The 13,028-nt window shown below is 26.3% G+C and overlaps 1 protein-coding gene across 2 annotated transcripts; it reads left to right on the forward strand.

Moving 5' to 3' along the window:
• Positions 1-3,508: 3,508 nt before the first annotated feature.
• On the forward strand, positions 3,509-11,340 carry LOC145842815 (regulator of G-protein signaling 14-like). Of its 2 annotated transcripts, none has more exons than XM_082950298.1 (12): positions 3,509-3,569; positions 4,207-4,430; positions 4,682-4,806; positions 5,452-5,569; positions 5,773-5,937; positions 6,267-6,309; positions 6,875-6,966; positions 8,321-8,600; positions 8,920-9,089; positions 9,444-9,546; positions 10,191-10,295; positions 10,610-11,340. In XM_082950298.1, the coding sequence occupies exons 2-12, from the start codon at positions 4,272-4,274 to the stop codon at positions 10,948-10,950; spliced, it is 1,701 nt and encodes a 566-aa protein (XP_082806424.1). In that variant the 5' UTR covers positions 3,509-3,569; positions 4,207-4,271; the 3' UTR covers positions 10,951-11,340. The 2 variants fall into 2 exon arrangements, with proteins under 2 accessions (XP_082806424.1, XP_082806432.1); XM_082950306.1 differs by having other exon boundaries at positions 6,270-6,309.
• Positions 11,341-13,028: the final 1,688 nt, after the last annotated feature.

The raw sequence follows: 13,028 nt of genomic DNA on the forward strand, positions 1-13,028 counted from the left end.
AATTTTTGGCTCGCGAGTTCTAATTAACAAAGATTCTAGAACTAAAAGATGGTAGGTGTTTCTAGCTCGGGATAGAATTTCGAACCTATTGTCAAAGTAGTTCTCGGCACAAACAGGGTTGTTTATAAACTTTTTCTAAACAGACTTTTATACTTTATGACGTAACTATTTTTAGCTAGACTTTTCAAATTCATTGTATATAAATAAAATTACTCTAATATTAATAGTTTTTAGCAATACTATTCTGAAGAAGAGCTGAACGAAATTAATTAATAAACTTTTCTCGAAAATAAGTGAGTTATGTTTAAACTTTTTAAAGTAATTTTGTATTACGTTTTGTTGAGTAAATAAAGCAATCATTATAAATTATATATACAAAGTATTATATATAAATACTTTGTAAAAAATTGCTTTTACAGATATTTGACATGTTAAAATGACCTTCTATAAACGCTTTCAGTTAATTATAACAATTTTTGAATAGATGATGCAAAGGATTTTGTATGGTTTATTACTAAATAATAATTTCAAAGATACAAGTTTATATATTTTTGTTTAGAATTTTTTTTTCTATAATTATTAAATAAAGGTGGTAGGACTATAATCCTAAATATTTAGACAAGCAAAGCTAGTTAGAGATCGAAACAAATATTGCAGTAAGTCAAAATTTGTTCGACTTATTCGTTTTTATACCAACTGAGAAAAGAAATAAAAGCACAATGTTATTCTAAGATTAGGTTTAGTAATGCACACTTATTTAATATATTTTTTGAAAATTACCCATCGAGTGGCGAAAAAAGTTGTCAGACCAAAAAAAATCAAATACTTTCTGTTTGCTGCACTATTGTTATTTAAAAAATAAAGTATTCCGTCTCAAGTTAAATTTTAGATTAGTATTTGTTAAAATTTTAAATTACTTAGAATAGCTTTAGTTGCCCCTTCTTAAAACCTTTAACCTAATTACCTCGTGTCATTTTGTATTGCAATTACGGTTTTCGAAAATGCTTTTTTTAAGACACTTTTTTAGTTGATTTCAAATAACAACTTAAATTAATGTGTAAAATTGTGTTAAAAAAGTTCGTTCTGTTTTAGTAGATTAAATTTAAAATACTTTGTTATACAGAGGAACAAAATACGGCAAATCTCTGAAGGACAGCTGAACTCAAGTAGACACCAAGCGGTAAAAATTATGGATAGATCGCAATCGTGCGAGGTCAGTGTTGTTTATATTTTTACTACTCGTTGTATTAGACGTTTTTTTAACTTATATTTAACAATTGGTTTTAGTTTACTCGTAAAAAAGTTGTGAAGACTCAGATTGTCTGAACCTGATTAATTGATAATTAATAGAGTTTAATAATGTTTTATGTTTAATGATATTTGTTAGTTTTTCGCTCAATTCTGTTTTTAGTAATTAGATGAAGTATTGATTTTTTGTTAGTGCTGTGTTTTATTTTAGTATAAATAAATTTGTTAATTTGCTTTTACTTCTATTTACAATTTTAGTCAAGTATTTTACGTAAAGTTCAAATTTTTGATCTTTTAATTTTGATCTTTTTATTTTGAGCAACAACTTTTTAATCTTTCCGAAAGATTGTAAATTAACTTTTAATTGCTTTTAGAGCTGTTAAAACCTAAAATTTCATCTGGAGACTAATTATGCATTCATATATATTTGGAAATCAATTAATGCATTTTTGTTCCCATGAGACCCAATCAATTAGTTAATGAAAGTTTTTTGTCATAAAATTATTGCTGTTTTAATTACATCCCAATTCTTGATAGTGGTAGTCAAGAGACGTTGAATTACTTCAAGTTATTTTCACACTTATATTTTTTTTATTTAAAAGAGTTGTTTGATCATGTTTTTTTATAAACTCATAAAAAAGTAAATTAGCTGTCATAAATGGCATACCTTATGTGACGTATTAATACGTGTACTTCCGTTTTTATTTGTCACGTCACATCATAGTAAATGAGTGGTGTTTTTAATGTCACGTGACTACGATTTAGCACAACTTTTTGCCCTGGTACTTTTTTTTTCCTAAGAACTATTGAAAAAAAAAAGGTTTTTTTTAACCTGTACAGTACCATTTTTTTTTTCTCTAAAGAAACATTTGTATGTAAATAATTCTAATAATCAATAAATGCACCCGTTGTGCATATGATTAAGGTATTAAGATTATTTTAATCTTACAAAGTTTGTTAACAATATAAAATAATAATTTAGTTTTTGTGTTGTATTTTATAACTGGTATAGTTTGCCTATCTATAACTCATATCTAACTTCTTCTTTTTTAATTTATTCGATACGGTGTATGTTTTATTTTGAAAATGTGTTCGTTTTATAAAACAAAAAAATATTTATGACAATTTTTTTAAGTATACTACAGCAATACATAAACTTAAGTTAAGGGCATAGGGGGGGTAAACACTTTTTCGAAATTTGATCTTATTTTATATAGTTTTTACTAAGCTACAAGATGCTTTTTACAGATTTTTAAAATTCAAAATAACTTTTGAGATACAGCCCGTCAAAGTCGAAGGCAACAATAGGTTCCTTATGGGAGGCGCAAACTAAATGGCAAAAATAGACTATTTCACTAAAAATCAATCTTCTCCTATGTTTTTAGAGATAATTAACTAAAACTTTCAGAAATTTTTTCTTAATATATTTTGAAAATTCTGCCGGAAAGATTTTTTTTTTAATTAAAAAAGTTTTTTTTTTTGTTTTTTTTGTAATAAAATTTTAATTTTTTAGTTATTTAAAAATTCTTTCCAACAAAATTTTCTAAATATTGCAAGGAACATTTCTTGAAAATTTGAGGTAATTATCTCAAAAAACGTAGGAGGAGATAGGTTTTTTCGTGTATCAGTATTTTTGAAAGTATTATACAATTAATTGTATTGAGTTAGTAAATTTACGAAAGTTTATGTAAAAATCTTTATAAAACTTTTATGTAGATTTCTTATTTACTATCAGTATACCGCAGATATGTGTAAAGTATATAATCAGCATTAAGAAATAACTGAATATATATGTTTTAGTAACTAATGCAAAAATCAATTAGCCCTTTAATTTTATCTAATTGAATCTTATTCGTTTGTTTTGGGTAGTATTTTATTTAATTAAGTAAGAACTTTGTTACATTCGGCTAGCTAAAACATATAGTAGCTTTTACTTTAAGTATTTTAAACATTAGGTTTTTATTACGTACAGCTTTATAAAAATAATTGGTGCTTTCATTTTTAGTTTTTATAAATAGAACTTACATGTTTTCTGTTATTAGCATAAAAAAGTAAGTTTTTAATGCGTTTTTGTTCACTAGTTGTTATTATTGTGTACTTATACTTAATAAATTTTATCTTACTAGCATTTGCAAGTTATAAAAAGTATATTATATGAAAATTAGTTTTTATAAGCATGGCAATCTATAGAGTTTTAATGAATTTAAATTTAAATGTTAATATAATTAAACAGGAATTGATTACGTAAGATTGTTTCAGATATAAAATAACATTGTAAAAATAATTTTTTAAACAGAAAGTAAATGAGAGCAGTAATTCAGGTTCGTTTTGTTTGTGTTAATTTTTTTAAATATATTTCTAATTTAAACTTGAGTTTACCACGTTTTTTGCCACTAAAAGAATTGTTTACGTAATTAAGTTTGCTTAATATAGATTTTAAAATTATTAATGATCTAAGCTTTTTATTTTTCATCAACCTCATCCTACAAGTTTGAATAGATTCAAGTTTCCAAAAATTGATTTTTTTTAGATTGTCATTTATAAGCTTTGTGAAATTTTTTTAATGCGCCAACAAAACATCATGAAGTCTCGTTAATTTTTTTGAATAACCTTTTCTTTATTAAAAAGAAATATACTTTATTAATAAATGTAAATATTAATAATTTAGTTGTAAATTATCTGTTTATATATGTATCATTTAAGTTTGAAAGTATACCTATAAATTGTATATTTGCAAGTATTTAAGCTTTTAACAAAAACGTATTGTATTACTACTATCAACTAATTAATTTTTAAGGTTAAAGTTTTTACAAATATAAGTTGTTGAGACAGTAAAATAGTATAAACAAAAAACTTAAACTTTTAAGTTCTTGGTTAGACTAAAAAAAGTATTTAAATATATATTAAAACTTACTTTTTTGCTATTTTTGTCATAACATTTTTATTTCAACAAAACAGACTCGAGTATTTTACAATCAGCTTATAGTGTTGACAACTGTCTGAACAATTTGAAAAATTCACAAATGGACGGTTTAGGTGGCAGCACTAAGAGCCTTCTATCCATAACGCGTCGGTCCACGTTATCGGGAAGGACCAACAATGTCCCTGCCGGTCGCATATCACATTGGGCCGAGTCTTTTGACTCTTTGATGAATGACCCTTTGGGTGTCAAGCATTTTAAGGTTTGTTTGCATGCTTTAAATTCCATTGAATTATTTTTACAACTTTTATTTTACATCGCCTTGTTTTTTTATTTTGAATAAAACACTTTACTTTAACAAGTTTTTACTTGCCTTCAGTTTAGTTTAATTTTTGTTTTTGATATACTTAAAGGTTTAGAACAATTCATGATAATTATATTTCTGTTAATGCAGTTATTGTAGTTTTTATTAAGATACCAGTAAATTTATAATTATTTTTATTATTTTTTTAGGAGTTTCTAACAAAAGAATTTTCTGAAGAAAACATTCTGTTTTGGGAAGCTTGCAATAGACTTAAAACAATAAAAAGTATCGAAGTAGAATTGTTGAAAACAAATTCAAAACTTATATTCAATAGGTATTTTGAAACTTTTTTTTTACAAAATTACGTCAAAGCAAGTGTATTTGAAAAGTTTAAACGTTTTAACTTTTCAATTAAATTAGTCTTTAACCAAATTAAAAAGTCTAAATAGTTTTAAACAGTTAGGACATTGCAAAAACTTTTTATAAATTTTAGCTAAAATAGTTGCTAAAATATTTTTGCTTGGAAGAAAAAAATTAAAAGTAATTTTTAAAGGTATAAGTCTTTTTCAATAGAAAATATTTAATTTACTTCGTATATATATATATATGGCTTAATAATTTACATGTCTAAAAAATAATAGTTTTGGGTTATATGTACTCCATATATTTAACAAGTGCTCATTTAGCATAATTTCTAATAATTATTAACTTTTATAAATTTCCTCTATAAGTTGTTTATAACTTATTAGGTGTACGGTTAACAGATTTATAAAATTAATATGGCTACATATTTTTCACTTAAAATGTGAAGTTTTTATTTGTTATTGGTATTTTTGATTTCTAAATATCATATATTTTTAGGTGTTGTTTATCAACTATTTATGCTTATAACTTAACTTTGTCATTATTACATCTTCTTTCGATTTTTTCCAATTTAAAAAAGCGCTAGTTCACAAATATTATAAACTTTTTTTTTCAGATATTTAGGACCACGAGCAACAACACCAGTGAATATAACGAGCAACTCGCAACAACTGGCAGTTGAAGCGATGAGCAAACCGCCCCACCCCAACATGTTCGACAATCAGCAGGAAGGCGTTAGTTTCTTGTTGAAGCTTGATTTGTTGAAAAAATTGTAAATTATCAAGTTTAGGCATATCGTTATCAAATAAATAAGTCTACCAATGTTTAGGATTTTTTTTAAATAAAGTTTTGTATGTTGTTAGTAATTCAAACGTAATAGCTTAATACCTCCAACTGCCTGCTATAAGAGTTGAATCTTTTAAACAACAAATTCCAGGTCTACTACCTGATGAAGACAGATAGTTACAGCCGCTTTGTCAAGTCTCCATTGTACAGGGAATGTCGTCTGTGCGAGATGGAGTCGAGGCCTCTGCCCTTGCAGGAACCTGCTTACTACTCTCGACCCATCAGTAGGGCTGGTAGCATGGATTGCCACAGGAGAGTTAGTTAATTGCAGTTTGCTGTACATAATTGTGTTTTATTATGCTTTAAAGGTTAAAAGCAGTTTAGCAATAAGTTTGTCGCTCACTTGAATTTTAGCTTTCAAGTTTCTTGAATTGTGTTTACTGCATATTTGGTAAAATAATTTTAATAGTGTACCAAATAGTACATTAGAATTAGATGTGAAAGATGGTAAATGTGAATAAACTTAATTGATATAAAAAGTTTTAAAACTTATACGCTGTTTTTTTAAACTTTATTTAGTAATATGAATTTAATTTTTTTTTTGTTTGCATCTTGAGTAATTTTTTATAATAAATTATGTTTTAGCAGAAAAAGAAAGACAGTTTCAAAAGTTTCTTCCATTTGAAAAGTTAGTTTCCTAACATACATATATAAATTTTATCCATTAATGATAAAATTATTTGTTTATAAATAAGTTAACTTTCTATTAAATATTTCAATTCAAAAATATATATGATATTAATAAATACAAAAATGTTAAGGCACATTGAAAATATGCTAGTCGGGTATACTTTTCAATATTTATTAAAACCATTGTGCTTAAATGTTTTCTATTAAAAAAATGCTTGTTTGTAAACTGTAAAGTGTTGTGGTAATTTTTTAACATTTTATATAAGTATTATTTTATTTGTTCGTACTTTTAGAAGTTGAAAAAAGTTGGGCATTTAATTTGTTAGAATAAATTAAAATTTTCTAAATTGTTAAATGAAGTTTTAGTACTCAATTGTTTTACTCAACAAAAGTTCTTTTAAAAGTTGATACTGTATAACTAAATAAAGATTTAGTTTTTAAAGTCAATTTTTTAGTTCATTTTTTTTGTCATTTTTTGAAGTACTAATGTAGAGAGTAATACTATTTTCTTACGTGAAAAAATTATGCATAACTTAATTAAAATAGACTAAAAAAAATATTAGAACGCTCGAAATCTCCTGCTAATGCTGAATTTGGATCTCAAAGTTTTCACGAATCGGTCACGAGTTTAAACAGCTTGTGTGATAACTCTCAAGTAAGTTCATTTGATTAATTAAGAATTTAAATTACATTACTTAAATAAATGCTATTACAGTTTAATTCGAGTCAATATCTTTACAAATAATAAAAATACTAGGCGTACTGATAGATTAAGTAAAAGTATTGTATTTAGAAGCTTATATAATGCAATTTAATTTAATAGTTCAAACGTTCTCGATTATTTACTTATAATTTTTTGGATAATCTCAATTTGTTGTTTACGGTATATCTTTATATACAGCAGTCTGATTAACACCATAAGCTATTTGCTAAACAATGGAATTATAAAATCAACTCAGCATATGTCAAGTATTTATTTAGCACATCAAATCAATTTTATTGACAATGCTATGTTTGGCCTAATTCGTTACCTTTAAAACCTCGCAAGCAGTCGCCGATTATTAAATAAATTTTTAGCATTGAAATTGATTTTTTGTATCGATTATTCTTTCCTAACACTTATATAAGTATTTGGGAGAAGATTTGTAGAATATTTCAAAACTTTTTTTCCCATTAATTCTATTTGTAATGCACAGCAGCTGCGTTATTTTTTTCTTGTTTTGGCACTCATTATTACTCTTTTTATATTTCTTTTAGTATTTACGTCTGTCTGTACTTCTAACAAAAACTTTTACATATATACTCTGCAGTTTGTGTTAGGTTTTTTTTTTGTCGATCAACATTGTTTATGCAAAATCTTCTTAATTTGATTTTTTTAATATCTCTACACGAAAAAGTCTAATTGTATTTACAATTTTGGTTTTGGTTAAAGTGATTGATACTGTTTTTTCAAAGGAAGGAGAAACAAAATATAATTATTGATATTTAACATAAAGAATCAGTTAATCAATGACTATTACTAATGCTATTTTTTGTAGATATTAGCTTATCCATGTAAATGTATTTGTCTGTTTAAAATAAAATATATTTCTTTTAGTTCAAGAAATTTTTCATTAAACATTTGTTTACTAGTTAATCAATAAAATTGCTGAGATCCTCAGTTACAGTTTAGTTCTAATTCAAGTAGATTTAATACTTAAATAAATCAAGCATTTTTGTAATTAATCTAACCTTGCCTTAAATTGTAGGTTTATAATTTCAATAGTTATAAAGTGACTTTTTATAACGCCTTGTTTTATTTTATCATATCTATTTGTAAAACTTGAGTAACTGATTTTTTGTATTTGCAGAGTTAGTTTTAAACTTTAAATTATTATATACAACTTCTAAATATATTTTTTTCGATATCTACGTTAATTTAGAAGTTTTTTCTATACTTCTAAAACACAAATAACCCAAAACTTCAACTAAACTTTAACGCATTTGAGTTAAATTTTTTAAACGTTCAGGAAGTGGCGTCCATCCAGGACATGCTAGCCGGTCAGGACAGCCTCATACCTGCCACCAACTCCTCTTCCGACCTGTCCGCCAAAATATGCCACGTCACCGTGTGGGACGGGTCCACTTCCAAGCTCAACTGCGCCTCCTACGACGAGACCTGCACTTTGCTTCGTGCCGTCAAGAAGATATGCGAGCCTCGCAAAGTCGACGTCGGTCTGGTGGAAGTGTTTGAAGACCGCAAGAACGAAAAATTGGCGTTGAAGTTGGACATCAAAATTTCTTCCCTCGGTCAGTTGTAGTAGTTTTTCTTACAGTGAAACGTTTTTAAAGTTTACTTGAAAATTTAGTTGCTTTATGAGGTTTGATCTATAATTTTTGTTCTAGTTCATAGTACCATTACGAATTAAAAGTTGTAGTGTTTTTTTAATTGTGTTTCAAAAATATGTGAACTGATTTAAATCAGTAGCTAAATATGTTTTACTATAACGAATAGTTTTAATGTTTTGAAGTTTAATTTATTAATTTCAGCCTATTTAATTATATTTCACTTTGCGTCAGATTATATTGATTAATTTAATAGATAAAGCAACTCATCATTTTAATTCAGCTGGAAAATTCATATCCATTGAAAAAAGATCACATTTTCGTATCTACATCAAGCATTTGGATAAATCACTGGGTATAAGTGCACGCACAAACAAAACTTTGAAAACAGCTGCTGAAATGGCTCTTGCTAAGTACAAGCTAACTTTTGATAAAGTTTCTATCTACATAGAAGTAAGAATATTTTTTGATACAACTAACGATTGTTTCGGAAATATACAAAAACATGTTTTGAAAATAAGTTAGTATAGTTTCTAAATTTATTTTTGTTATATGTTTCATTCTCGAAAAGCGCTTCTTATAGCATAATTTATAGTACAAAATGACTTTCTTGTTCTATAATAGAATCTTTTTTGATATATTTTTAATCATGATTTTATTTAATCAACTTTGCTCAATTTTTGATCAAGTTTTTATAATCATAAAATACCTACAACAATAAAATAATATTTAAGTCGCTGATTTTATTTAAAGTGCCGCGACTTTTTGCTAACTGAAATTAAGTGTATACATTACATATTATTACAGGGCCACAAAAAAGACGGTGAGTTAGATCTGAAACGCCCCGTTTCAGATTTTGATGGAAAAACTCTCATTGTCAACGTAAAAAGTTCCAACACAACAACAAACAGTGAGTTTATATTTTTATTTTTCTAATTAAAGTTGTTTGGTATCATGATTGTATACTTAAATTTCTGGCGAATAAGATAAAGTTTGTTGCTAGCTTCTTTGTTTTCGGTACCTTGAAATTTCAAGCGGTGCATTTATGTTTACTTATAAAAGTTCTGTGTTTTTACGTTTACAATTGTTTACAGCAAATTAGCTGTTTGTTGTTACATTACTTACTACAAATGTGACCTACTAACCTGCAGAATTTGTTTAATAACTCATACTGTAGTCATGATATGAATTATCATTTACATCTTTACTTGTCAAACTGCGTGTTGGACTTTATCTTAATAAATAAATATATATATATGTTTAGTAAGCAGATAAACTTCAATAAACGATTATTAAATGAACCAACAGTTTAAAGTTTTTGAGTAATAATAAAAATGTTTTTTTTAAGCTGAAAAGTTTCAAGCAACCAATGATATTAAAAATTAAATGGAATTATTTATTGTAATTCTTCAAGATATTTTTTGAATTTAATTTGTATGTTTATATGAAGACTAGGCAGATAAAGTAAGCGTTATAAAGTTAGTTATTATTTTTTAATCTTTTTTCTCTTATCGAATTGTGTTGTTCGCTATTTTTATTTTAAATATTCATCAGTTGCAAAGACAATATCAACACAGCCGAGTTCGACCGGACGTAAAGGTCTAAACAGCAGATCAGCTGCTTCTAGCTCGTACCTGAAGCCTCGCAATGACACTGAAGGTTGTTTTGTACTTTGAGTATCTTATGCATGACTGTTTTAAAAAACTTGTTATCTCTTGGTTGAACTTTATTTACACTTTTCTGAGATCGTTTCTTTTTAGCATGGTTTCAATAGATTCTGTTGTACATTTAGTTGGTAACTTCTTTAAGCTCTTATACACGCAACTTATTTTAACTCACTATGGGATTTACTACAAGATCTTTTAAAAGAAAAATTGAATCAAGTAATGTAGAGTTTTTAAATAAAGATGTTATTTATATTTTTTTAAACTTATGACGTACTAAGTATATAACATTTTAGTTGTACACCACAGACTTTTTTGCGATGTTGTCTTCAATGCAACGAGCCAAGTTGAACGATCAGCGCGGATTAATTTCCCAGCAACATTTGGAGCTCCCTGATTTCCTGAAAATCGACGACAAAAAGCAGCAACCTCAACCCAGTGAAAACCCCGCACACAGCGCTGTAAGTGTCGACCCCCATCAACATCCACAAAATAATTCCCCTGTCAACTCAAACAACAACAGCCTCAAATCTCCCCGACGACTCCTCCACAACATCCAGTCCCCCTCAACTCCTCTCTACTCCTTGCAAAACGTTTCCATGCCCAATTTCACTCCGCCGCCTCCGTTCCACCGCGACGGCAACACGTGATTGATCCGGCCAATGAGAGTTCTTGTATATCGTACATCTTCCACACCACTGCCATTTTGATTTTCTGTTTTATTTTTTTAAAGCATGCTTTGAACTCATCGCTTGTTAAAAACTTTAATAATGTTTAATCTACGTTTGTCAATTAATTTATGTTTATAATCAAGTGAACTTGTTAGATGACAGAAAAATATTTTTTCAACCCATGATAACAAATCAAAACATGTATAATTCCTAGTTGTGTTAGGTTTTGCTTTAATTGTTTTTAAAATTGTATTACTAGTTTTCTGTTTATATATTCTGTTTAAACCAGTGAGTAATAAATCAATAAGTTAGAAGTTTCTACTCAAATTTTTGAAAAATAAAATCCTCTGTGTTTAATATTATTAAAGAACTCGTTTATAATTGCTTTTTTAACAAGTTTTATGTTGTTTTAAAAACGAATATAACAATATTCAGAAGTTGTACTTTGTTTATACAAAAGAAATCAATAAATAAGAAGCAAATTTTTAATGAAAGTATTTAGATTTTAAGGTAATTATAAGTTTTATGAAATTAAAAGTTTACAAAAAATGTCTTTTTAATAATTTTATCGTAAGTTATTTAAAATTTTATTTAGAGTTACTGTAAATTTTTATTTATCAATGAACTTTAATTTATTTTATTACAAAGTTTTACTCTGACATTTTATGTTCTTATTACTTTACTAAAAAGTTAAACAAAATTTGTCGACTTCTCAGCTTGCAACCAAAAGTAGTGTAGTCTCTTTTTACGGTGAGTCAGTTTATATATAGAGATGGGTGTAGATAAAAATAAGCATTTTGCTTTCGACAAGCAATATATGTTTATTTTTTTAATTAGTCTTAACTGGTTAATTTAAATATATAATTGACTTAATATGGTCTTCACTTGATAAAGACAACATGTATTAAAATTTTATTAATTTTTTAACTTGAAATAAGTTTTTTTTTTTTTACTTTGTTCAAAAAGAACTTTTTTTTACCGTTTTTGTTTTTCTTAACTTAGATATTAGACTGTTAAGTATTCAGATTGTACTAAAACTTGGTTTTTTATATTAGTATGCAAAATAGTTAGATAATAGTTATCTTTACAGTACATTTAGCATATAGATATTGATGCAAATTAATTAAATTATTTTTTACTAAATAAATTAAAATCACACTAAGAAGTTGTGTTATATATAAAAAAAGTTTTAAGTTTGAATAAGTTTATATAGTATTTTTATATCACAATTTTAAAAAATAACAATTTTTCTATACAATCGTACACAAAAATTAATATCGAATCTGAGAAAAGATGAACTGTTTACAACAAAAATCTACTAGTTGATACAAGTAATTATTACTCTAATTTATATTAAGTAATTTTTCTAGTGTTTTGAATGTTGTATAGGCATTTCTTATATTATAATAAATAAATTTATACAGTTCTATTATTAAAAGAAAAAAACTATTAATTCACATCGATAAGTTTGAATTAAAATATTTTCTTTAAACCCATCTATAACCTACTTATGAATATTTTTATTACCTTGTATAGCAGGCACGTAGTTTAGTACGATATGCAGAAACGTATACAAATTTTCAAGAAAAACGCACTTTTGTTTTAATTATTTAGCTTAAAAAGACCCTGCTTTCTAAGCTTTTATTATCATTTATACTTAATTCTGTCTCCCGATAGATAATTTTGAAATATAAACACTCTTTAGCATTTGTAGTGTCTATAAAACTGAACAAATTATATACATTTAACTCAGTTAGATTCTCTGTACCAAAAAGCAATGCATTGTGAAAAATCTTTTAAAAAGCTACAGACTTTTTAAATATGAATGAATGTGAATTAAAATCATGATCGTGCATTGTAAAAATTCACTACAAAGTGAGAACAATAAGACAGGTAGTGACAAGTTGATCTCGAGCAGTACCAGAATAGTTTTGATCTAAAAAAAAGGAAGTAAGTTATAACTATTAAAAACACGTAAATTTTTACATTAAGTTTTTTTTGATTTTTTTTTAAACAAATATTTTGTTACATTGACAAATTGATCTAGTTTTAATTTA

This window comes from Thalia democratica, chromosome 1, assembly GCF_965202585.1.
Source record: "Thalia democratica chromosome 1, ktThaDemo2.hap1.1, whole genome shotgun sequence".
NCBI classification, from domain to species: Eukaryota; Metazoa; Chordata; class Thaliacea; order Salpida; family Salpidae; genus Thalia; species Thalia democratica.

What these genes read in the sequence shown, in the direction of transcription:
- LOC145842815 (XM_082950298.1), top strand. Translation starts at nt 4,272, where the DNA reads ATGGACGGTTTAGGTGGCAGCACTAAGAGCCTTCTATCCATAACGCGT. An exon ending in TCAAAACTTATATTCAATAG is followed by an intron (nt 4,807 to 5,451) that starts GTATTTTGAAAC and finishes TTTTTTTTTCAG; the next exon opens with ATATTTAGGACCACGAGCAA. An exon ending in CATCAAAATTTCTTCCCTCG is followed by an intron (nt 8,601 to 8,919) that starts GTCAGTTGTAGT and finishes ATTTTAATTCAG; the next exon opens with CTGGAAAATTCATATCCATT.